Raw genomic sequence first — 26,307 nt, 5'->3', positions numbered from 1 at the left:
ATGTCTTTGCAGATTTCTGTAGCTCTTTTTCAATGTTGCATCTTCCTTTCACCTATTTTGCCTGCAAAATCTAGGTGCCTCCTCTGTCTCTGAGACTTAGCAAGACACTGTGCTATCCAGGGGGTTTCTTCTTTCTTAAGTCATGGTCCAGAAAGTTCCTCCAGGCAAATGAGGCATAGTGGCAGGTACTTGTGATCCCAATTATTCAGAAGGCTGAGATAGGAGAATCCCTTAAACCCAGGAGTTGGAGGCCAGCCTGGTCAACAAAGCGAGACCCCATCTCTAAAGTTCTTCCAAGCAGAAAGCTGGAACAATCACATGGCTCATCCTGTTCATTTTTCCTTGTTCAGAGATCACAGCCTTCAGTGCTTATTGCCTATTGTCTGAAAATAGTTGTTTCACATGTATCACTCAAAAACAGTATTTTTAAATGAGAAGGCATGTTCAGTAAAAGCTTCTCTACTGTTTATTTCTAACACAGTTATTTGGAAGTTGAGATAGATTTTTTTTGTATAAAAAGCAGAATTTTTCCTTTTATATATCAAGATGTTATCTCAAGTTGAATGTTTTTTGAATAAGAAATAGATTCATATATATTCATATATAAAATTCAAAAGTTACAAACAGGTATACAGTAAAATCTCCTTCCCTCTTGTTTCCCAGTAACCATTTCCCATTCCTGGAGATGGCCATTCTTATTAATTATCTTGGGCATCCTTCAGGAGATTGAATGCATATTCTGGCAATCTGTATCTCATACAGATAGTCTCGTCAGAAAATGTGGGTATATTCATTCTTTCCCTTATGATCATTTCAAAGAAATGGCTTAGTCCCTTTTCTGTACTTCTCTCCCCCCTTTAAATCTTACTATATTATGGAGCTTTGATTTCATTACATGTAAAATTTTATATTCTTTTTTCAGCTTTGTGATTTATACTTATATAGAAATACCACAAAATAGCTTGATTGTTCCCAATCTTTTAAAAAATATTTATTTTTTAGTTGTAGTCGGACACAATACATTTATTTTATTTATTTAATTTTATATAGTGCTGAGGATCGAACCCAGGGCCTCGTACATGCTAGGAGAACACTCTACTGCTGAGCTACAACCCCAACCTGATTGTTCCCAATCTTAACCTTTGTTTGTGTGTGATACTGGGGCCAACTCAGGGGATTAACCCAGGAGCACTCTATCACTAAGCTACATGCCCAGCCCTTTTTATTATCTGTCTTGAGACAGGATCTCATTAAGATGCAGAGGCTGGTCTACAACTTCTGATTTTCCTACCTCAGTCTCCTGAGTAGCTGGGATTATAGGTGTGTACCACTGTATTCAGTTCCCAATCACAGTGGTAAGATGAATATTCTTTATGTGATGTTTTCTAACACCAATAACCAGTTCTCTTGATTCTCCAGACACCAACTGGATGTTCTACAATTCAGTTTAATTCAGTCCAACAATAACTACCTGGATTTAGCTCAGACTGTATAACTTAAGGGCTCAGTTCCACAAGACTGCTTTGTGACCTTAGACACCAGTCTTAGGTCCTATACTTTTGACCAACCTGCTGTAAATCAGGAGTTCCACCATTTCTTCCTAAAGTTAATTTGCTAAAATTGTTCATGGAACTCAAGAAAATAATTTACTTACTAATTCCAGTTTATTATAAAGGACATAACTCAGGAATAACCATAGCCAAATGGAAGAGATGCCAATGATAAGGTATGTGGGAAAGGGCACAGAGCTTCCATGCCTCTCCGTGCATCATCTTTGCAGCATCTCTGTGTGTTTTCCACTTTGGAATCTAATCAGATTTTATTTTATTTTATTTTATTTTTTTTAACAGTTGTAGATCTTAATAGTGACTCTCCTTGTAGCCCTAGGCATTGATTTGGCTGGGACTGATATTCCAACACTGTAATCACTTGGTCTTTCAGATGAACAGCTCCATTCTTGGACTGTTTAGGAGTTCCACCCTCTGTCACTTCATTATTATAAAGTCAGATGTGCTTGAAACAGACTTTTGAATAGGACTGAAAGATACTCCTGTCTTTCAGGGTAATTCAAGGGTTTTAGGAACTTTTTGCCAGGACCTGGGGGCAAAAGCCAATCAATATATTTCTTACTATATCATAATCTTTTTAAAATATATTTATTTATTTTTTGAAGAATACCAGGAATTGAACTCAGGGGCACTCACTGAGCTACATCACCAGCTCTATTTTGTATTTTATTTAGAGACAGGGTCTCACTGAGTTGCCAAGTGCCTCATTTTTGGTGAGGCAGGCTTTGAACGCCCAGCTTCCTGAGCTGCTAGGATTACAGGCTTGTGCCACTGTGCCTGGCCTATATCACAATCTTGTATTATGAAAGTAATTTAACTTATGTGCAGGTATGCATAAGATAAAATTCTAGACGTGGAATTTGTGTATTAACAGCTATGTGCTTTTGTAATTAATTTTTTTAACAGTTTTCCTCTACAGAGTTTGTATCAGTTTATTCATCTCAAAAGTGTACATATGCAGTGACTTGGTTTATTATTCATACCACTCAGTATGTTGCAGATCTATGTTGTTTTAAACAATGGTTCTATGGTACTCTTCAGAACATATTTGTAAGATAAAATAGTATACCCTCATGCTTATTTTTTATTTGTCACAATAAACATTGAGTAGAAATTTTCCATGTGTAGATTATTATAGCAATTACAAAAGACATGTTATACTTCAAAGAGTTATACATGATACTTTAAAGAGCAATGATAGCCATTTTTTTGCCATTTATTGTGCATCTCCTATGTGCCAACCATTATATTGACTTTATATATATATTATAATCTCTAAACCTTAAAATAATTTCAAAAGATGATAGAATTTATTGTCTTCATAGGAATCTTGGGCTAAATAAATTTCAGGCTTAAGATTTGATTTCAAGTTTGATTCTACCCCCTATGTTCTTATCATATTTTAAAGATTAGTGACTAATGTCATTTAGTTCACTTTGGTATTTCAGTCTTTCTCTCTCCTTATAGTGGACAATTAGAATGCTGTGATTTCAGGCAATGTCCTGGTCTTTTGAAGTTCTAGTTATCAAATTAAAGAAGGCCTAATTATAACTTGTAAGAATTTAGAAGCTCCAAGGCTAAGCAGTTGAAAGTGTGTGTGTGTGTGTGTGTGTGTGTGTGTGTGTGTGTGTGTGTGAGATGTCTGTGTAAAAGAAAGCATGCACACTTGCTTTTCTGAGAAGAGATGTTAATTATTTTAAATAGATGCCTCTTTGCTGTATGCTAACTTATTTGAGTTTTGAAAATTATGGGAAAATATTAAAACTGCAGATTACTGGAGAGAGAAGATGGGTACAAGTAGTGGTGAATAATAGTAATTGGGTCATGATGCTTGATTTTTATCTCCCAGTAACTTAGTTGTTGTTTGAATGTTCTTGTTTTACTATGTAACATTTGGCCTATCAGCATTATTTTAAAATATATCCTAGATATTGTTTTAATTATATTTGATTTAGAGTCTACCACAACCACTAAGTTGACAGTGCTTTTGTAAGAAAATTTTGGTCAGTATCTTTCCCAAGTTGACAAATTGTGTGACACAGCTCACATTTTCCAGACTTATTTTTAAAAAAAAAAAATAACAAGTAATTGTTTACATTTTGGATTCTTTTAATTTCAGTTTTTTTCCCCTTCCCATCCCATTTGCAGACATTTCAACCTACGAATGAAGAGGGATACTTCCCTTTTTAGTGATGAATTTAAAGTAGAAACATCAAATAAAGTACTTGATTATGATACCTCTCATATTTACACTGGACATATTTATGGTAAGTTCAACCTTACATAATCCCTTTCTTTATTTTTTTTTTAACACAAGGAAGTATATATTTAAAAAAAAAAGCATAAGAAAAGTATAAGGGGCAGGGAGGTAGCTCAGTGGTACAGTGCTTACCTAGCATGCTTGAGGTCCTGGGTTTTTTCTCCAGTTAACAAAAAAGGAAAAGCAAAGCATAGCAGATATTTCAGAAAAGTTGATACAAATCTTGAGAATTCAGACTATTGGAGGCAGTGAAAAAGACAGAATACCTTTCCATTTAGCTTCCCAGAGTACTAGCAGATGCTCAGGTTCTCTTTAATTAAGAATCAACCCTGCCAGTTTGTCATCTGGGGCTCTTGCTCTTGGAAGTCCACACTCAAAAAGCAGCTACATTGCCTGTGCTATGGATCTTTGGTTCAGATTTGGATGATTCCTGGGGATGGATGTTAGATGGAATCATGGCTACACATCAGGGAAGAAGAGACGGTGGGGCTGGGAGATGTTGACAACTGATTCAGACAAAGATGACCACAGGTGATTCTTACTTAGGAGATTTTTTCTGTATCACAAGACAATCCTGCTAGTTTTGCACATTCTTCTTCCCAGCCTTCCACACAATGAGCAAGCACTTGCCTTTGCCCTAGAAGTCCAAACCAAGCCCCTATAAAAATAATCCCTAAATAAGAGTGATCTACCTTGATCCTCTTTGAGCATAATATATGCTAATACCTTAGACCTGTAGTAAATTTTATGAGTTCTTTATCCTGTTTTAAAAAAAAAATTGTGATGAGAATGAGTGAGTTGTGAAGGGTAGGTGTTTTTTGAAAAATGAAGTAATCTTTGGACTTGTCTTTACATATATGTTTATGTGAATTATGAGATAACTAGCTTCTGAAAGGTATAAATTTTTTTGAAATGTATAAAATTTTGACATTTAATTACTTACAAACTGTTAGTATTTAAAAAAAGTTTTTTGATGACTTTTGATTTTCTGATCTTCCAAGGAAGAAATTAACAGTAACTTAATTGTGTTTTGTAAGAACACAGGGGAAAAAAAAACCCAAAAAAACAAAAACAGAGCAAGATTATATTAGCTAAAAATAATGTGATGAAGGCATTCATTTGAAAATCTTTCCAGGTCCTTCCTTCATGAGATTCTGTTTGATTTTCTTCAGTTCTAACAAATTTCTCTCATGACATCAGTTTAAAAAGTTGTTAGGAGCTGGGTGCAGTGGTACATGCCTGTAATCCTAGTGACTTGGGAGGCTGAGGCAGAAGGATTGCAAGGCTGAGGCCAACCTCAGTAGTTTAGCAAGGCCAACCTCAGCAGTTAAGCAAGACTCTGTCTCAAAATAAAATAAGAAATTAAATAAATAAATAAACAAATAAATAAATAAATAAAGGGATATAACTCAGTAGTAAACTGCCTCTGGCTGGGTTAAATCCCCAGAACCAAAAACCAAACCAACCAAACAACAACAACAACAACAACAACAAAACGTTGTTTGGAGGCATGAGTGGCACACTTAACCTTAAAAATTACATATGACAAGTAGTGTGGGAAGAACAGAACAATTATAAAAGTCATAAAATAACTTTAAAAACAGTTGGAGTCTTCTAGGGTACTGGAGGAGGGCAAAATGTCATTGTGTTGTAACTGTACATTAATAAATACTCAAGATGATCCCCAGTTTTTAAGAGAAATCGAAATTTATTTCTATATATTAGATTTTCACTCAATCATAAATTATGAGAACATAAATGCTTATAGAACTGTTTTAGATTTTTGATTATGCCAAGTAAATGGGGTGTTTCTATACGTAAACTTTCTTATTTATAGACTAATGCTAGTTTTTAAATGTTTTTTGTGCTCTTATAATTTTGTAACCAAAGGAAAGTGTTTTATATCAATCTAGTGTACTGTTACTTTCTTGATCGTTTGTTTATCTTGGTGAGCAAATAACTTAGTAGTCTCTGCCCTTTTTTGCTGTGTGATGTTCAAGAAAAGTAAAAGTGTATAAATGAATTTGCAGATAAAAATGATATAATTTAAAATATGTGTCTTGGACTCTTACTATCAGTATATAATTAATTCAAAGTCAACTAATTATATTTTAGTGTATAATTAATTCAAAGTCAACTAATTATCCCTAACAAGAAAGTATGGAAAGCCTGGGGCTGGAGATATAGCTTTAATGGTAGAGCATGTGTTTAGCATGTGTGAGGCCTTGGGTTTAATCCCCAGCATGGTTGATAAAACAAAACTAAAAAGAAATTATGGGGAAAGCCTGTTTTTTTCTTTGATTCTTTTCTTTTTGTGATACTGGGGATAGGGCCCATGGAAGCCTGTTTAATGAGAGTTAGACTTTTTTTTTTTTTTTTTTTTTTAAGGTTTTTGCTATGTTGCCCAGTCTTGCTTTTAACTCCTGGTCTCAAGGGATTTTGCTCCTTCTTCTTCAGCCTCTTGAGTAGCTGTGTTTAAGGACTTATACTACCACACCTGGCTTCAGTAAATATGACTTTTAAAACTTCCTTAAGGGTAGAAGGTGTGCATTTGTAATCCCAGTTACTGGGAAGGCTGAGATAAGAGGATACCTTGGGCCCAAAGGAAAGTGAGCCCAGGAGTTTGAGGCCAATCTGGGCAACATAGCTAGAAGTTAACTCTAAACAATAACAAAACCAAAAAAGAATAGGGGGACTGGGGAGTGTTGCTCAGTGGTAAAATACTGGTATAGCATGCTTGAGGCCCTGGGTACCATCCCCAGCATGGAAAAAATTAAGTAAAAGCCTCTTTCTCTGTTTCTCACCCCTTTATATCATTTGATTTTGGTGCTCAGATTTTGTGACTTTATTAAAATCTCAAAGTATCCTTCCAGTATTTTATTTTTTTATATTTGTAGTTGGACAGCATGCCTTTATTTTATTTATTTATTTATGTGGTGCTGAGGATCAACCCAGTGCCTCACACATGCTAGGCAAGTTCTCTGCTACTGAGCTACAGCCCCAGCCCTCTTTCCAGTATTTTCTTTCACTATAAAACTATAATTGATGGAAAAGTATTATAAATCTTTGTCCAATATCTTAAAAGGGATTGTTGATATACCTTTGTTCAAATTGCTTTTGAAATACTTAACGTGTTTCCATTTTAAAATGTTTTTATAAAAACCTCAAGGTGTCAAGGAAGTCAAAAGACTTACGTTTAGTATGTCAGGTGGGAAAGAGCTTTTTTTTTCTTACAATATTTAAAGCAAAATTTTCAAAAGATTCTTTGAGTATATTTATTCTGAAGGTGTATACTTTACTAGTGGGTCTCCTTGCTTCTAAGTTTAACAGTTACTTATTAGATGATTTACTATGTGGATGCCAGGTATTGGGCTAGATGCTAGGAATGATTGCCATAAAGATTGATGTTCTATACCATTTGACCCTGTTATCCTACTCCTTGGATATACCCTAAGGACTTAAAGTCAGCACACTACAGTGACACAGCCACGTCAGTGTTTATAACAGCTCATTTCGTAATAGCTAAGCTATGTAACCAACTTAGGTGACCTTCAACAGATGAATGGGTAAAAAAAAAAGTGGTATATGTACACAATGAAATATTACTGAGTCATAAAGAAGCATGGAATTATGGCATTTACCAGAAAATGGATGTAACTGGAGACTATCATGCTAAGTAAAATAAGCGAGTCCCCAAACAAAAGGCTGAATTTTCTCTCCGATATATGGATGCTAACAACATTAAAGTGTGTATGGTGGGGAAGGGAGAATAGAAATTCATTGGATTAGACAATAGGGAATGAATGGAAGGGAGAAAGGATGGGAATAGAAAAGGCAGTAGAATGAATTGAACATAACTTTCCTATGCTCATATATAAATATATGATCTGCGAAACTCAACATCATGTACAACCACAAGAACGAAATCCTAATTAGAATAAGTTATACTCCATGTATGTATAACATGTCAAAATAAATTCTACTATCATGTGTATCTAAAGGAACAAATAAAAAAAAGTGGGAAAAAAAGCCTGTGATGTTTTAAATAGACTTAAAGACAAAAATAACATGATTATCTCAGTAGGTGCAGAAAAAGCATTTGACAAAGTACAGCATCCATTCTTGTTTAAAACATTAGAAAAACTAGGGATAGAAGGAACTTACCTCAACATTATAAAGGCTATATATGACAAACCCAAGGCTGGCATTATTCTGAATGGAGAAAAACTGAAAGCATTTCCTCTAAAAACAAAGACAAGACAAGAATGCCCACTTTTACCACTCCTATTCAACATAGTCCTTGATACTCTAGCCAGATCAATTAGGCAATTGAAGGAAATTAAAGGTTATGAATAGTAAAAGAAGATCTCAAATTATATCTGCTTGCCAATGCGATAATCCAAAAAACTCTATCAGAAGTCTTTTAGAGCTCATAGATGAATTCAACAAAGTAGCAGGGTATGACATCAACACCCATAAATGAATTTCACTCCTACACCTCAATGTTGAATCTGCTGAAAAGAAATTAGGAAAACTATCCCATTCACAATAGCTTCAAAATGAAAAGGGAAAACAAACAAACAAACCAAAAAACCACCTGAACAAACTTGGGAATCAGTTTATCACAAGAGGTGAAGGATTTCTATAATGAAAACTATAGAACACTAAAGAAAGAAATTGAAAAAAACCTTAGAAGATTAGAAAGACTACCCATTTTCTTTGTTAAGCAGAATTAATGTTGTTAAAATGTTCATACTACCAAACACACTCTACAGATTCAATGCAGTTCCCACTAAAATTCCAGTGATGTTCTTCACAGAAATAGAAAAAGCAGTCATGAAATTCATTTGGAAAAATGAGAAACCCAGAATAGCCAAAGTAATCCTTAACATTAGCAAGAAATGTGAAGCAGGAGGCATCACAATACCACATCTCAAATTATACTACAAAGCTATAGCAACAGAAACAGCATGGTACTGGCACCAAAACAGGCATGAAGACCAATGGAATAGAATGTAAGACACAAAGACAAACCCACATAAATATAGTTATCTAGACAAAGGTGCCAAAAACATACATTGGAGAAAAGATAGCCTTTTTAATAAATCGTGCTGGGAAAACTGGAAATTCCATATGTACTAGAATGAAATTTAACCTCTATCTCTCACCCTGCACAAAAGTCAACTCAAAGTGGATCAAGGCCTAGGTATTAGACCAGAAACCCTACCCCAGCTAGAAGAAAATGTAGGCCCAAGTCTTCAACATAGCAGCTCTGGAACTAACTTCCTTAGCAAGATTCCTAAGGTGCAAGAAGTAAAATAAAAGCATCAGTAAATGGGATGGCATCAAATTAAAAAGCTTCTTCATGGCAAAGGAAACAGGAGTGTGAAGAGAAAGCCTATAGAATGGGAGAAAAAACAAATAACCCAGTCAATAAATACAGGAACTGAACAGGCACTTCACAGAAGAAATACAAATGGTCAACAAAAATGAAAAAAAATTGTCAACATCTCTAGCAATTAGAGAAATGCAAATTAAAACTAACACTGAGATTTCATCTAAGAATGACAATTATCAAGAATATAGGTAATAGTAAATATTGGTGAGGATGTGAGGAAAAGGGTACACTCATACATTGTTGGTGGGACTGCAGATTGGTGCAATCACTCTGGAAAGCAGTTGGGAGATTCCTGAAAAATCTAGGAATGGATTTGACCCAGCTACCCCATATCACAGTATATATTTCAAAGCATTTAAAAACAGCATACCATAGTGATACTACCACATCAACGTTTATAGCGCACAATTCTTAATAGCTAAACAATAGAGCCAACCTAGATTCCCTTCAATAGAAGAATGGATAAAGAAAATGTGGTATATATAAACAATGGAGTATTACTCAGCCATAAAGAAGAATGACTGTGGCATTTGCTGGTAAATGAATGAAACTGAAGGCGCTCATGCTAAGTGAAATAAGCCAATCCGCAAAGTCAAAGGTCATATATTATTTCTTATATGTGGAAGCAATCTAAAATAAGGTAGGAAGAATAAAAAAAATAGAAGTAAGATCAGTGGAGTAGACAAAAGGGGGGATTGAAGGGAAGTGGGGGAGAGATGGGATAAAGAAAGACAATGGAATGAATCTGACCTAATATTCCTATGTACATGTATGAATATACCACAGTTATATATTTATGTCCATCCACAAGACACAAATCGAAAAAAAAACTATAAGTAATAGCAGAAAGATCAGTGGAGTGGAGGGAAGGGAATGGTGGTAGGAGTAATGAAGAGGAAGGAGACATACTCTGGATTGAATTAGAACAAATTATAGTCCTGCATCTATAATTGTGTCCAAAAAAATTCACTTGTCATGTATAACTAAAAAGAACCAATAAAAAGACTGATGTTCTATTTTTTATTGTTAGTGATTATATGTTTCAGCTAAATGCTAGTTGTTGTTCATATCTCAAATTCAACTTGATATTTTTATGTGGAAATTAATATCCCCAGTAAATTTGTACTCGGGATTTTTGAAAAAAATGTGTAAGAATTGATTTTTAAAGGATAATGAATTTACTCTTCATTTGCAAATTAAAATTTGAGGAATTTGTTTTTATTAATAGGTGAAGAAGGAAGTTTTAGCCATGGGTCTGTTATTGATGGAAGATTTGAAGGATTCATCCAGACTCGTGGTGGAACATTTTATGTTGAGCCAGCAGAGAGATATATTAAAGACCGAGTTCTCCCATTTCACTCTGTCATTTATCATGAAGATGATATTAGTAAGTACTTAAATTTTATCAGTAGTAACTTTTTGCAAAAAGGCATAAGAATAGTTAAAACTATGTGAAGACAAATGAAGCCTGAGCTATTTTCTTTCCTAAAACATTTATCAGGCTAGAAAACAGTTTTACAAAGTCTCAATTAAATGAATAATGCATCTATATAGTGGGTCAGTTTTCTTGTCAATCCACATCACTCCTGCTTTAAAACCAGTTCTGTGTGAACTGTCAGTCAGTCAGATCCAGTTGAATCGGGAATGCTATATTCTGATATCAGCCAGGCTAATGCCTACACCTGTGTTTTTATGGCCTACTGAGGGTATATCATTATTATCTTCTTATATAAGTTATCATGTGTGTATAATATTTATGGAACATTTTAGGTATTTTTGTGATTTCTAAATCCTTTGAGTCTTTCTGGAATATTGAGATAATGACTTGATCTCAGTTTGATTTTTTTTCCCCCCACTGCTGTGACTGAAAGACCTGACCAGAAAAACTGTAGAGGAGGAGAAAAGGTTTCTTTAGGGGCTCATGGTTTCAGAGGTCTCAGTCCATAAGTGGCTGGCTCCATTTTTTTTGGGTTCAAGATTAGGCAGGGCATCATTACTGAAGAGTGTGGCCGAGGGAAGCAGCTCACATGACCATCAGAAAGCAGAGAGAAACTCCACTCACCAGCTACAAATGTACACCCTAAAGCCATGCCCCCACACCCCACCTCCTCCAGCCATACCTCACTTGCTTTCAGTCACAGCTTAATCCCATCTGGTGATTAATTCACTGATTGGGTTAAGGCTCTCGTAACCCCTGTCATTTCTTAACTTTGTTTCATTGTCTTTTTTTTTTTTTTTTAAAAGAGAGAGTGAGAGAGAGAATTTTTTTTAAATATTTATTTTTTAGTATTTGGCGCACACAGCATCTTTGTTTGTATGTGGTGCCGAGGATCGAACCCTGTCCGCATGCATGCCAGGTGAGCGTGATACTGCTTGAACCACATCCCCAGCCTTCTTTCATTGTCTTATATATGAACTTTTGGTAACACCTCATATCTAAACCATAACATTTGGTAAGATTCCAGGTTAATCGTGGATTTTGTCCTCTTCTGTGGTCTTTATATAATGATAATTTATTTGGAGAATTCTTTTTCTGTATTTTAAGAATAGAAAACATGCCAGGTACAGTGGCACATGCTGGTAATCCCAGTGATACAGGGAGGTTGAGGCAGGATGGCAAATTCAAAGCCAGCCTCAGTAACTTAGTAGTAAGCCCTAAGCAATTTAGGGAGACTGTGTCTCAAAATAAAAAATAAAAAGGGGCTGGGGATGTTGCTCAGTGGGTAAGTACCCTTGAGTTCAATCCTGGGTACCAAAAAAACCAAAACCAAAACCAAACCAAAATAATCCCCACACGTATGTATATTCCTCTAAGAATATAAGTTTCTCATATAAATAAAATAATACTCTTTATTTTATTTATTTATTATTGTTATTAGGCTCATCTCTGAGTTTTCGCCTGTTTTTCTAACTTGGTAGCTTCCTTCTGGCTTTATTTTTTTCCCTTACAGACATGAATATATTATCAATAATTGCATTTTCACTCCTAGTAAAATACTGGTAAACCTCAACCATTTTTATTTTTTTTTGCCCCATCAGTTCTGACAGTTTCTGTACTTCCATCTGTTCAACTGCTTGTTATTGCTGATGCTGAATTACTATTGAAAACAGCATAATAACTTACTAACCCATAAATTCATTAACACTGCTTGCCTGCATTTTCACTCATCCATATTCGAGTCCTCTTCCAGCTTTATCTCCTGGTATTTCAAACTCTGCGTATCTCTTCAACCTCCAAACTACAATCCTCTTGCATTAGTAGGAATATGTATTCTGTGGATTTTCTTTCTTTCTGTTAACAGAATTTTCATCCACATGGTATGTGCCTTGCTTGGTAATTTTCTTAATTTTAATCTTTTTGTAAATTTACCTCTACTATCAGGGTATGTAAGTTTCTCCAATATTGTTGGTATTTCTTTTGCTCCTTTAAATTCCAAATACCATTTATCTGTGCAGTGGATTATTCATAAATGCTTAGTGAAATATTGAAATACTATCCCTGGAATGCTTTTTTTCCAAAATTAAGACCTTTTAGGGAAAGGTCTAAGAGGAAGAGTAATTTGACAGATTTTTTTTCCTTCCCATTGTGCTATAATCATACTTTTACTTTGTTTTACACTTCCCTTTAGTACTTTTTAGTACTTCTGTTTGTTCTGCCTCTTATGATTTTTATTACCGTGCCTTCTCTCTCTTGTTTTCCTCCTTATTATCTACTTGTATAGAGTTCAAACACATTGTTTTTTCTTCACTTTCATTTCTTTCTTGTAATTACTTTTTCCCCATTTTTCATGCTACAGTAATTTTCAAATATCTTAATTTATGCTAACATTTCTTTTTCCGCAAAGTTGATGGGTTAGCTTGGAGGATCAGTGACATTGGATACAAATTAGTTTTCTTTTTTTTTTGCTATTTAACTTTATTATTAATTTTGGTTCTTATTTTTATACTCATTCAGGTAAATATATGTTCATTATGTATTTATAACATAAGATATATTATAAGTTCAGTAAGAAGGCCTTTTCATGTTCTTTTCAGTATTAAATATCAGTAGTGGTATTAAAACTTAAAAGTAGTGTTAAACTACTAAAGTCAGCTTTTTGTTGCTGTGACCAAAATACTTGGCAAGAATTAACTTAGAGGAGGGAAAGTTTATTTGGGGCTCATGGTTTTAGAGGTCTTAGGCCACAGATTACGGAATCCATTGCTGTGGGCCTTAGGCAGAGGATCAAGGGGAAAGGGGCCACTCAGGTCTTCCTGCCACATCCCACCTGCTTATAATTACCTCCCAGTCAGCCTAGTTAAAGTAGGATGGACTGATCAGGTAACAGCTCTTATAATCCATTCATATCACTTCTGAATTCCTGCATTAACACAGTAGCTTTGGTTGGTGGTGGGGCATCTCATATTCAGGTCATAACAAGTAGGAATGTTTAAAGTGATTTTGTTTGCCACTTAACTGGTAAATGAAATGTAGTGATATGACGGTGAAAGCACAGGAAGGAATTTCCTTGAATAGTTTTGAAATTACGATGTTTACAGAAAAGTAATAATGATAATTTATTTTTCTTTCTTTTTTTGAGACTGTGGTCTTCGTATGCTGCTTAGGCTGGCCTTAAACTTGTGATCCTCCTGCCTCAGCCTCCTGAGTAGCAGGAATTATAGATATGCATCAAGATTTTCAGATATTTTTTCAGAAGTAATTGATTCTAGACCAATATTAGCAAACTTATTCTATAATATAGATAGCCTATAAATAGTAATATTTTTGGCTTTGAGGACCATGTGAATTCTGTTGCAGTGACCTGCCATTATAGTGTAAAAACAGCCAAAGGAACATGTAAAATGAGTATGGCTATTTTCTAATAAAATTTTATGGACATTTTAAATTTGATTGTTATACAATTTCCATAAGATGCAAAATATTCTTTTGATTTTTTCTACTGTTTATAATTGTAAATACCATCCTAGCTTGCATGCTAAACAAAAACAGATAGTAGCACTTATTTGCACGTTGTTTTTATGTATGTATTCTAGGGGTGAAGAGCTCAATTTACTTTTAATTGACCCTTTTAGCCTCTCTGTGTTAGAATATTAAAGGTTTTAAAACTAGCAGTAACAGAGTTGTTTGCTTAATATGTACCTAGTATGATATAAAGTTCTTTACTTGCATTATTTAACTTCATCCTCACCATATCTTTACAAAATATAGACATGCATATTATTCCTTCTTGATAGGTGAGGAAAAGAATACTTCGAAGACTTAGGTCACTTGATTGTGGACTTCACGCTCTTTCATGCTCTTTTGTTTCACCCATGGGAAAAAAATGTGAAGTCTCATTGTCCTTTATTCCAGGGATTTCTGGGGCTTTACTGAAATTTGTAAGTCTCCCTCAAATCATACATTTGCATCTTGTGCTGCTATAGGCCAAATTCTCTCCTAAATATGTTTAGTAATGGGTGTTTTTGTTTTATACCTAATTAAAAGAAAGAGGCTATCCTTTAACATATATTATTATTTTCATATAGTTTACATAAGTGACAGTAATTTATTTTCATGATGGAAGTACTATTTGATTGTTTACATCATTGTATATGCCTAAATGGATTTGGTATCTCTGTATGTGTTACTCTCAGAAACACGTGGTAGAGGAAATATACCAACCTTGGGTAGGGATTCTGATGAGGATTTGACTGCTCTCCTCTTAATACTGTTTTTGCAGCTGTACATATAAATGTATAAAACCTCAGTGAAAATGATATTGCGATTCTGGAGAGCCTTAGGGAATACTTCTGAAGCTGTACCAGAACACAGAGACAGTTTTTAGCAAAAATATTTAATAACATGTTCCAGATGCTTTGATACCGAGTTAGATGTGATGGTGATAACTATGTATAGTTACCAGCTTAAAATTCACACTTGTTGTATTCTGTATTGAGGTAATAAAAAGAACTCTCTAGGACATAGAAGTGCGAACAGTTATGACAAGGTAAGAATACCACTTAATCCTCTGTCTCTGAGCATGGTTATTTTGAAGAAACAGAAAAACACTGTTCCATAAACTATAATAATAATAATCTTAACTTGGACCACTTTTAAGGTCATAGAACTGTGATAGCTTGAAGTCATTAGTTGTTTAGTTAGTGCATGCACCCTTGCATCCTTTTGTTTACTACCTAAGAGGCAAAGGTAAATACATAAAGCTGCTGAATATTTGGGTTTATTCTGATTTGTTTCACATTTATTATTTATTTTTTTGTATTTGGTATAGGAAAGCCCAGGGAGCTTGAATTTGCCTCACGATAGTAGGACACTCTTACTTTTTAACATGTATATTATTTATAGCTATACTTGTTTCTCCTTTATCTTGTGCTTCAGTGGAAAGACCCCTAATTTCTGTACTTAATTTAATTTTGTTATTTTACCATTTCAACATGGAGACCTTAATCTTGTAGAAATGTCCTCATTAGTGGAAATTTCAGGATATTGCTTTAATTTTTTCTTTTTTTTTTGTACCTGGGATTGAACCCATGGGTTCTTAATCACTAAGCTATATTCCTCACCCACATTTATTTTTAATTTTGAGACAGGGTCTTGCTAAGTTGCTTAGGACCTTGCTAAGTTACTGAGGCTGGCCTCAAACTTTTGATCCTTCTGGCTCAGCCTCCTGAGTCACTGGGATTACAGGTGTGTGCCATCATGCCCGGCTGCTTCTAAAATCTTTAAAAAAAATCAATTTCATATTGTGCCTCTTCCCCTCCCCCTGTACTGTGGCAAACCCAGTGGCACTCTCCAACTGAGGTTTATCGCCAGCTCTCTCTTGTTTTTTACTTTGAGAGAAGTACTTTTATTTTTTTTAACTGAGTTCCCCAGGCTGGCCTCTTGCCTCAGTCTCCCAAATAGCTGGCTTCTAGGTGTGCAATAACATGCCCACCTCTGTATTATGCTTTTGAGTTGTTGACATAATGAGTTTTTTCATACGTACTGAGGCTTCCAACTCTTTTTGTGGGGAGGAGGGACAAAGGGAAGTAGGAATAGATTGAAGAAAGGATTGAATTAGAAAGTATTGATAATAGCTAGTATAGTTCATATCTAATATTATCAGATTAAGCATGTAATTTATAACATGAAATTCTTTAAAAAATAGTCTCCTTGTCATATCTAGGTGCATTCTGGAGCTTGGAAATCTGCTTATACCTTTTGAGTTATGACAAACTATGGGAGAATTGGGAAGGTTGAGGCATGGAGTACTCTGACAATTAGTTCGAAACTGAATGTGTTTAATGAGATGATTATAAGAACCTATGACTTCAGAACTCTCACAGTGTATATAAGTGTAGTTATTCTTGCTACTATATTATTTAATTTACATGCTTAACTTAGCATTTATCTTAAGTACTAAACTTATTTAAGCACAGTGATAGTATTTGAAAGAAATATAAAATTCAGTGTTCAATGTTCTACCACTTAGCTACATTCCTTATTTTGAGATAGGGTCTTGCAGAGTTGCCCAGGCTGGCCTGAAACTTGAAGTTGCTGGAATTACAGGTGTGTGCCACTGGCCCAGCAATGATCTTTTTTTTTTTTTTGGTACTGGGGATTAAACCCAGGGGCACTTAACCACTGAGTCACATTCCCCAGCCCTTTTGAACAATTTTTTATTTTGAGACAGGGTCTCACTAAGTTGCTGATGCTGGTTTGAACTTGTGATCCTCCTGCCTCAGCCTCCTGAGTTGCTGAGATTACAGGCATGCCCCACTGCACTTGGCAATAGTATCTTAATATATTGTTTGTAGGAGTGTTTCTTCAATTGCTCCACAAAAATATTTCATAATTTTTTAAAATTCAAAACTTAAACTAGGTTCACACACCGCATTTGATTGTCAACATTTCTAAGTCTACTACTTAAAAAAAATTTTTTTTAGTTGTAGATAGGCACAATATCTTTATTTTTATTTGTTTATTTGTTTTTTTATGTGGTGCTGAGGATCAAACCCAGGCCTCACACGTGCAAGGGAAGCACTGTACCCCTGAATTACAACTCCAGCCCCTAATTGTACTACTTTTAAACAGTTTTACAGAGGAAAAATTGACATCAAACAAACTGCTCATATATAAAGTAAAAATTTAGTAACTGTTGGCATATGTATAAATCTGTGAAACTATTACCTTAATCAACGTGGTGAACATATTCATTATCCCCAAGACCTTCCTTCTTAGTATAATCCTTTTTTTCCTGCCTACCCTCTTTTACCTTCTGTTTTTAATCAGGCAATGATAGTTTGTATTTTTTTTAATTGTATGTAAATGTAGTTTTACATTGTGTAATCATAAAAAATCTTTCTTAGCATAATTATTTTGAGATTCATATTAATGTCATATATATTAGTAGTTCATTTGTTTTCATTGGTGAGTATTATTCTGTTGTATAGATACCATAATCTGTTTATATATTTACCTATTGGACATGTAGGTTGTTTCTAGGTCTTGGTTAATAAAAACCAGACTGTATTTTTTTTAATACAGTCTGGTTTTTATAAATATTAAATTTATTTTTTTAAATTAAAAAAAATAAATTTAATATTTATTTTTTAGTTGTAGTTGGACACAATTCTTTTATCTATCTATTTATTTATTTTTATGTGATGCTGAGGATCTCAGGGCCTCGCCTGTACTAGGCAAGCACTCTACTGCTCAGCCACAACCCCAGCCCGAGATTGTAATGTTTTTGATATTAACCCATCAAATATTGTTTTGTTCAAGAGAAGATGACCTTTGAGGTGTTTTTTTTTTTTTTGGTACCGGTTATTGAACTAGGAGCACTCAACCACATCACCATCCCTATTTTGTACTTTTATTTAGAGACAGGGTCTCACTGAGTTGTTTAGCACCTTTCTTTTGCTGAGGCTGCCTTGAACTTGTGATCCTCCTGTCTCAGCCTCCTGAGCTGATAGGATTACAGGTGTGAGAAGATGACCTTTGAAAACAGGCAAAAGGATGGGTAAACCTAAGAATTAATAGATAAATCAAAGAGTTAATCTAAGAATTAATAAGATTTTAATTAGCTTTTCTTTTGCTGTCACTAAAATATCTGGCAAGAACAATTTAGAGGAGGTAAACTAATCGTGGCTCACAGTTTCAGAGGTTTAGTGTATGGTTATGACTCTGGGCCCAAGGTGAGGCAGAAAGAACATCCTGGTGGGAGGGCATGGAAGAGGAAAGCTGCTTAGGACATGGAAACTACTCACCAGGAACAAAATATAAAACCGAAGGCATGTCCCCAGTGACCCACTTCTTCCAGCCACAACCCACCTGTCTGTAGTTACCACCCGGTTAATCCATATCAGTGTAACTGACTAGGTTACAGCCCTCATAATCTTACTACTTCATCTCTGAATCTTCTTTCATTGTCTCACAAATGAGTTTCTGGGGGATACCTCATAACTATAACAGAAGGTCTAGCTCTGGTGCCTAAGCTCTAACGAGATTTTTTGGAAAATTAAGACAAGCTTGTAGAAGCAAATGAGCCGAAGAATGCTCATTTTATTTTAGTTGCATATGGATTCTTTCTCCTCCAAACTCATATACTTATCATTTACAGTGTAGCTCAGGTATAATCTGTTCAAAGCCTTTTCTGACTTCACAGTTCTGGGTATCCCTTCTTTACTGATGATATATATTGGTGTGTCCTCCTTATTTTTGAATCTAGTACTTTATGTGTCTTTGGTCATGTGATTGACCTTATAGAACGTGCATGGAGAAAAACCAGCTGTTGGTTGAAAGCATTAATTCAACCAGCATTTAATAACTTGTGGATGATTGCAGAGAGATCTTATCACTTAGCAAGTTAATACTTGTATCTAATACTTGTTTACAAGTCTTATACCTCAGACTGTAAGCTCTTAAAGGGTGCATGTTCTGTGTCATATATTTTTTATATCCCTGGGATTTGTTAAATGATAGTTTTTCCTTTTATTGTTTGGTAAATAAATGCAATTATAACATTGATGTACCATTAGGATATCTATGTGCATTCAGGCCTTAGTTTTGAATATGACCCCTGTAATAGTCAGTCTGTAAGGATTAAGAACACACTTCCTTACACAAATGACTTAAACTCGTAGACAATTTTTAGTTTTTCATGATACAATAAAGGGTAAAAGGAGGTTATGTAAGTCAGCATTTTACAAATATTTGGCTAATGGATGACCTTTGAAAATAAGCATGAAGCCAGTTGTTGGCTGAAAATTAAATTCAATAAGAATTCATTGGTTTATGAATGTGCAGGAAAAATTAAAAGAGTTTTTAAAAAATACCTCGAATGCAAATAGTCAGTAATAGAGAGTCAGAATGTGATAAATGCCCTAACAAAAAATGTCATTAAAGCACCAGGGTCATATACACCCTGGAAGCCTCAAGGAGATTTAGGCTTTCTGAGCTGTTGGCATTTGATTTGAATCTAGAAGATGAGTGGGTAGGCTTTTGACTGCCTGAGAAAAGAATCTGCAATGACAGGAACTATTACTCTGGCTGCAACAACATTTCTTTTTATCTGCCACTACTTGGGAAGTTCAAAAAAGAAAAGAAACTGGTATCTTCTTTGTTATGGTGCCACCAATTTACTGCAATGGATAGGTGTACATTTATTCCCAAATTGAACAAATAGAAATAATCAGTGTATTACATGTTTCAGTTATAAGTTTTACAGATTTTGTGTTAACTTTCTACTGCTGTGACAAAATGCCTGAGATAATCAACTTATAAAAAGGAAAAGTTTATTTTGGCTCGTGGTTTGAGTCCATGGCCTGTTGGTTCTGTTGCTTTAGGCCTGTGGAAGCACGGTACATTGTGGCCGGAGCACATGGTAAAGAAGACCTATTTGGGGCTGGGGATGTGGCTCAAGCGGTAGCACACTCGCCTGGCATGCGTGGCCAGGTTCAATCCTCAGCACCACATACAGATAAGGATGTTGTGTCTGCTGAAAACTAAAAAAAAAAAAAAAAAAAGACCTGTTTACCTCATGGTGGCTGTGAAGCAAATTGAGAGTGACAGGAAGGGGCTGGAATCCCAGAAACTCCTTCAATGGCATGACCCTAATGACCTGATCTCCCTCCACTAGATTCTAGCTTCTAAAGGTTCCACCACTTCTGTTAGCATCACAGATCTTTTTACCATATAAATATAACAGGTTTAATGACTGATTTTTTTTTCCCTTTCTTTTCTTCTTGCAGTGCTGAGGGTTGAACCCAGGGCCTTGTGCATACTAGGCAAGCATTCTGCCTCCATCTCTCCCTCCCTTTGATTGAACCCGGAGCATTATACACTAAACTACACTCCTAGCCCTTTTATATGGTTTTTCACTAGGTTGCCCAGGATGGTCTTGAACCTGCAATCTTCCTGCCTCAGCCTCCGGAGTCACTGGGGTTGTAGGTGTGCACTGCTGCACCTGGCTTTGGCTGATATATTTCTTGATTAATTATTTAAATGAGTAATCAGGACAAGACTCTTTTGCTACTGTGAATAGGGCAAAGATTCTGTCCTTTAGTACTTCAGATTCTAGTAATTCTATTTGTAATTGATCAGAATAATAAAACAATATTATTCTTTTTGATCTGACTCCCACAATCCTCTTGAATGCCAGACTAATAACCCTTTCTAAAAACTGGATGGGGAGTGTATGGCCCTGTTCCCCATCATTATTTCCTGGAAGATCAGTGTATGAGTATTTGTGGAAAAGGAAACTATTTATCTTCAATTTCTTCTAGGCACACTGTGTTCCTTTTTTTCATGTTCTCCTGCCCTCCCAAAGCAGAATCTGAAACTGGGGGTTTGACAGTATGGGAAGAAAAGGACTCCTGTCCACTGGATTTGAAAAGAGATAAACACTTCAAGTTCTTCTCTCCCCTAGACACTTCATCTCTGCTTAAAAAAATAAAAAATTTTCATTCTTGTTGTTTTTGGCAACTTTGGGAATAAATAGCAGTTTTAGGCAGACTGTAACCCATGATATTCTTCAGATATGATCTTAACAGTTTTATGCATTATATATCTATGGAATCATTCTACTTTAAACTCAGATAATATAATAAAAGCTGGATATTTGATTGGATTTGTTGTTTTATAACATGTTATTGGAGAGATTACAACCATTTTTGACTTTTTTTCTTTCTTGTTTTTGTAGTGTTGAGGATTGAACCCAGGACCTTGTGAATGTGAGACAAGCACTCTACCAACTGAGCTATATCCCCAGTCCTACTTTTGACTATTACAGAGTCATCTCATAGTCAAGGCCTTGGACCTTGTAGTCAAGTTGTTAACCTGCCTGTCACATGGAGGGAGGGGTACCTTGCTTGGAGTAGTGAGGATGCAAGAAGTGGGTGTTTTATACATGGTTCCAGGAACAGAATCTATTGTAAATACCTGCCCCCCATGGAATGGATGATTAAGAGTTAATGAGTTATTTCCTCTTTGAGATGATAGGTATCACAATATATGTATTATTTATATTTGTGTTTCCTGTAACAAAAGGAAGAGGTTTTCATGCAAAGGAACTGGAAGAAAGGCAATGGATCTAAAGTTGATCTTTGTTTTAAAGAGGCTGAATATTCTGGACCCATGACTCATTCTTTGTGAAAGAATATGCTGTTTGGCCTTTTCAGGGGAACCACAGTGTATCCTATGATTGTGCATCTCAATGAGGGCTTATTCATTAGTGAACAAAAGCTTTTTCTAGAAATGGGGATTATATTGTCAGTAATTTTAGAGAGAAAATGTCATTGTCCATTTTTATAGTTAATGTGGTGACCAGGAAAAATGGGCTCTTTTAGAAGTTTTTGAAGTATGTGGAAAAATTTTATACTTGATCCCCCCCCTTTTTTAAATTAAGAGAATTTTATATGGACAGAATTTGAAGCACATTATAAATAGTGTTTTGTTGCTTTGGAATTTTTTTTAACTTTAAATATCAGGCTTTACAAGGAATTTGTAGCTTTCATTTCTGATATATAGTTTACCAAGAAAACACTAAATCTTTTTTTTAATATTTATTTTTTAGTTTTAGGTGGACACAATATCTTTTATTTTTATGTGGTGCTGAGAATCGAACCCAGTGTCTCACACATGCCAAGCGAGCGCGCTGTCACTTGAGCCACATCCCCAGCCCCGCAGAAAACACAATCTTTTTAAACACTAATATTGATGTTGGTAATATTTAAAATTAGTGTAATAAATAAACATTAATTTCATTATTTTTCATTTCCTTGTACATTATTTAACCATAAATAATGATAATATTTAGTAGTAATTTTTTCTACTGATTATTGAGATCACTTGATGTAGTTTCAGTTTTATGGCCTGTACTATTTTGGCAAAGCTAAAATAGGTGAATAAGATTTTTTAATGGACTCTGGAATTGCCAGGCAGCATTAAGAACTCCTTACATTATAGATCATGACTTTTGAGTGAGAATAGTCATACTTACTAGTTTTTCTTTAGCCCCATTCACCTGCCAAGGGTATAGGTAGAGATTTGAATTTAAGCAATATTTGGTTGAGAGCCAGGGGAGTTGTGTAGGGATAAGGGAGTTGAAGGTGAATGCAGTGGGTCAATTATAATAATTGACCATGAAATTTTGAAGTGATTTAGGAGGAGAAAGAATAACCAGTGATAGTGAACAAGGTGGTAGTGTTGTTAAATTGAAGGGTCTTACTGATGTTGAAAGATTATTGGGGTCTAGAGGGAATGTGCCGAAAAGATAGAGTAGATAGAAGGTAGGATGCTGGCATTTACTGGAAGTTGAGATTATAATGGAATTATCAGTAAATTAAGTTCAAAATATAACCATAGAAATGAGAAGCTGAGGTTAAAAAAAAACCTTGAGTATATTGGAAGGATTATCAGCATGGATGTTGGAATCATTAAGAATTATGGGTGATGCCAGAGTGACAGTCAAGATCTAAAAATAAGAAATAGGGAAGTAGTGATTGAAGGGCAGTAAATGCCTATAGTAAGTTGGGTTGATCAGTGGTGTAGTTGCATGCCCTGCCACTATACAAATAGTTCTAATAGTCCCAGTACAGAAAGTGATAGATAACTATGTTTGAGAAATTCTGCAGAAGGATGAGCTAAAGCATAAGCATAAAGAATATTTATACTTGCAGAAATAAAAATTTTATTGCCTATTTTATTGTGTAAAGTGGCCTGTTAAATATTCTGTTGTATTTTCATGTTTTTCAAATAAATCACCCTTTAAAAATGTAAACATATATCTTTTAAAGAATTTTTTGCTAGGTGCAATGAATTGGGAGGCTGAGGTAGGAGGATTGAAAATTGCTGGGCAGCCTCAACAATTTAGTAAGACCCTCAGCAACCCTGTCTCAAAAAATAAAAAACTGACCAACATGGCTATTAATTTAGAAAACCAGCAAGGGATGATGAGGATGAAGAAAAGAGAGATAGACACACATAGAGAAAAAGCTGAGGCAAAGTGGTTCATCATCCCTTGATGGGGGATGAATGACCCAGAGCTAGCTCAGCACGTTTATTATATAGTTTTTTTTATCATTAAAATATTATTTGTAAGAAAGTTTCAGCAAAGCAGACAAGTCTTTGAAGATCACAGTGAAACTTGTGAGACATCGAGATTATCTTGTTATGCCCAGAATTTTCTGTCCTCGAGAGTTGGTGCCTGAGCTCAAGGTCTAGACCCATACAAGTATGTGCCTTTGCACCGAACCTCCTTGGGCTGGTAATAACCAAAGTAACTGGGCCATCTAGATCTGCACCTTTGCTCGGGAAGTTTCCAGAGCAATGCAGCCACAAGGCAATCAGAGACCATGATCCAAATCACTGCTTTCCATAAAAAAGGTTGGGAATGTAGCTTAGAAATAATGTGCCCCTGGGGTCAATCCCCAGTAAAGTCCTCCCCCAACCCCTAAAGAAAAAGAAAAAAAAATTTTTTTTTTAGTTGTCAATGAACCTTTATTTTATGCATTTATATGCGGTGCTAAGAATTGAACCCAGTGCCTCACACTCTACCACTGAGCCACAACCCCAGACTTGACAAAGAACTTATTTTTTTTTTTTCCAGGGCCGAGAATATAGCTCAGTGGTAGTCAATGGTAGAGCACTAGTGTGTGTGTGTGTGGGGGGGGGCCACGGTTTGATTCCCAGTGATGCCTGGCGCGGGGGTGGGGACTATGAGGAATTTTATTTTCAGATTTTTTTTCTCCATTATTGGGGATTGAACCCAGGGCTTCACATGTGCTAGGCAAGCACTCTGCCATTGAGCTACATCATACATCATCAGTCCTTTTTTTCTTGTTTTTTTTTTTTTTTAAGGGTTTTGATCTTTTCAGATGGTAGATTTTAGATATTTTTATCTTTGGGGATTTTGGTACCGGGTTAGGGCATTTGAAATTGTGTCTTTAGGTTTATGGTTCAAATCCAATGACAATTAGTGTCAATATATTTAGTATTATTAGTACCTGGGAGGTTTTTATATTTTATTGGGATATTATGTAGTGGTGATTGCATGATAATATATAAATCAGATGTGTATTCTCTGACTTCCCTATATCATTACATTAAAGACAATGATGTTATAGTTGTTTAAAATGGGGCTTTTTTGTTACATTGCTGAATTTACAGTTTACTAGAATATTCAGTAAACTACCATGTACATGAAATTGTTCAAGTGTGTTCAAGCTATAAAATTCTCTTCCAAAATATTTTTTAGTAGCTTTTTTGGTCTGTGTAGGAGCAAATTCAAAATATATTTCACAGTATTTGAATGAAAGGTAAGTCGTGATTTTGAGTATGTTCAGATTACTTGTATATATTATTTCTCAAATTTGAAAAAAAATCAGGCATAACAACTAACACCTAATATCTAATATACCCAAAGATATTAGGTGAACTAAATTATATTTGAAAGCAAAAATTGTTTTGGCATATTCATTATGAGATGAACTGCAACTAGATTGCTAATGGCTTTACAGAAAAACTGAAAATCTTAATATTGAGTAAATCCTCTTGAAAAAGTATTTGAAGTATTTCTTGAAGTATACATAATACTGAATCTGGGTGTTGTAGTGTCTTAAGTATCTGTCTTTAGAAATTATTACTATACTGTTGCTGGGCATGGTGGTACCGGCCTATAAATCCAGCTTCTTGGGAGGCTGAGGTAGGAGAATTGAAAGTTTCCGGCCAGCCTCAGCAACTTAGTGAGATTCTGCCTCAAAAATGAAAAGTAAACATCATGTACAACCAGAAGAATGAGAAATTATACTCCATTATACATGATGTATCAAAGTTCATTCTACTGTCATATGTAACTAATTAAAACAAATGGGTCTGGGGCCATGGCTCAGTGGTAGAGTGCTTGCCTAGCATGTGTGAGGCACTGGGTTCGATTTTCAGCACCGCATATAAATAAAATAAAGGTCCATTGGGGGAAAAATAAAATAAAACAAAAAAAAAAAAGAAAAGAAAAAGAGCTGGGGATGTAGCTCAGTGGTAAAGCACTTTAGTAAAACCCTTCCCCCCATAAAGAGAACAAAATTACTATATTGTGAGTTTCATTCCTCATCTTAACTATATGATCAATGAGTTTTTAGACAAATGTATCTTTGGATGGTGAAAACCATAAATAAAAACATTTTAAAATAAAATAATAAATATCAATATTTCAAAAGTATTTCTGATATGCTAGGCTACTAAATACTTTTGTATTGTTTATGAACTGTAATATCAAATAGGCCTGAAATTCATTGGCAAAGCACATTTAAAGCTAATTTCTCAGTAGAACAATCTAATGCAGATATTCCTTATGAGTCATCTCTTCTTCAAGAAATGATTCAGAAATCCAAGCTCCTTTATTTATTTATTTTTTTATTGGTTGTTCACAACATTACAAAGCTCTTGACATATCATATTTCATACATTAGATTCAAGTGGGTTATGAACTCCCAATTTTTACCCCAAATACAGATTGCAGAATCACGTCGGTTACACATCCACAATTTTACATAATGCCCTATTAGTAACTGTGGAATTCTGCTACCTTTCCTATCCTCTACTATCC

At 35.1% G+C, this 26,307-nt stretch overlaps 1 protein-coding gene across 1 annotated transcript in view; it reads left to right on the top strand.

Moving 5' to 3' along the window:
• Adam10 (ADAM metallopeptidase domain 10) overlaps positions 1 to 26,307 on the top strand; it is a 148,972-nt gene that overhangs the window by 57,057 nt on the left and 65,608 nt on the right. The window contains exons 3-4 of the mRNA XM_026384834.2: positions 3,717 to 3,835; positions 10,455 to 10,613. Of these exons, the coding sequence (XP_026240619.1) occupies positions 3,717 to 3,835; positions 10,455 to 10,613 (278 nt within the window). The remainder of the gene's footprint in view (positions 1 to 3,716; positions 3,836 to 10,454; positions 10,614 to 26,307) is intronic.

Source organism: Urocitellus parryii, chromosome 6 (genome assembly GCF_045843805.1).
Source record: "Urocitellus parryii isolate mUroPar1 chromosome 6, mUroPar1.hap1, whole genome shotgun sequence".
Classification (NCBI taxonomy): domain Eukaryota; kingdom Metazoa; phylum Chordata; class Mammalia; order Rodentia; family Sciuridae; genus Urocitellus; species Urocitellus parryii.
The sequence above is the reverse complement of the archived record's forward strand: the minus strand, read 5'-3'. Positions and strand labels throughout refer to the sequence as shown.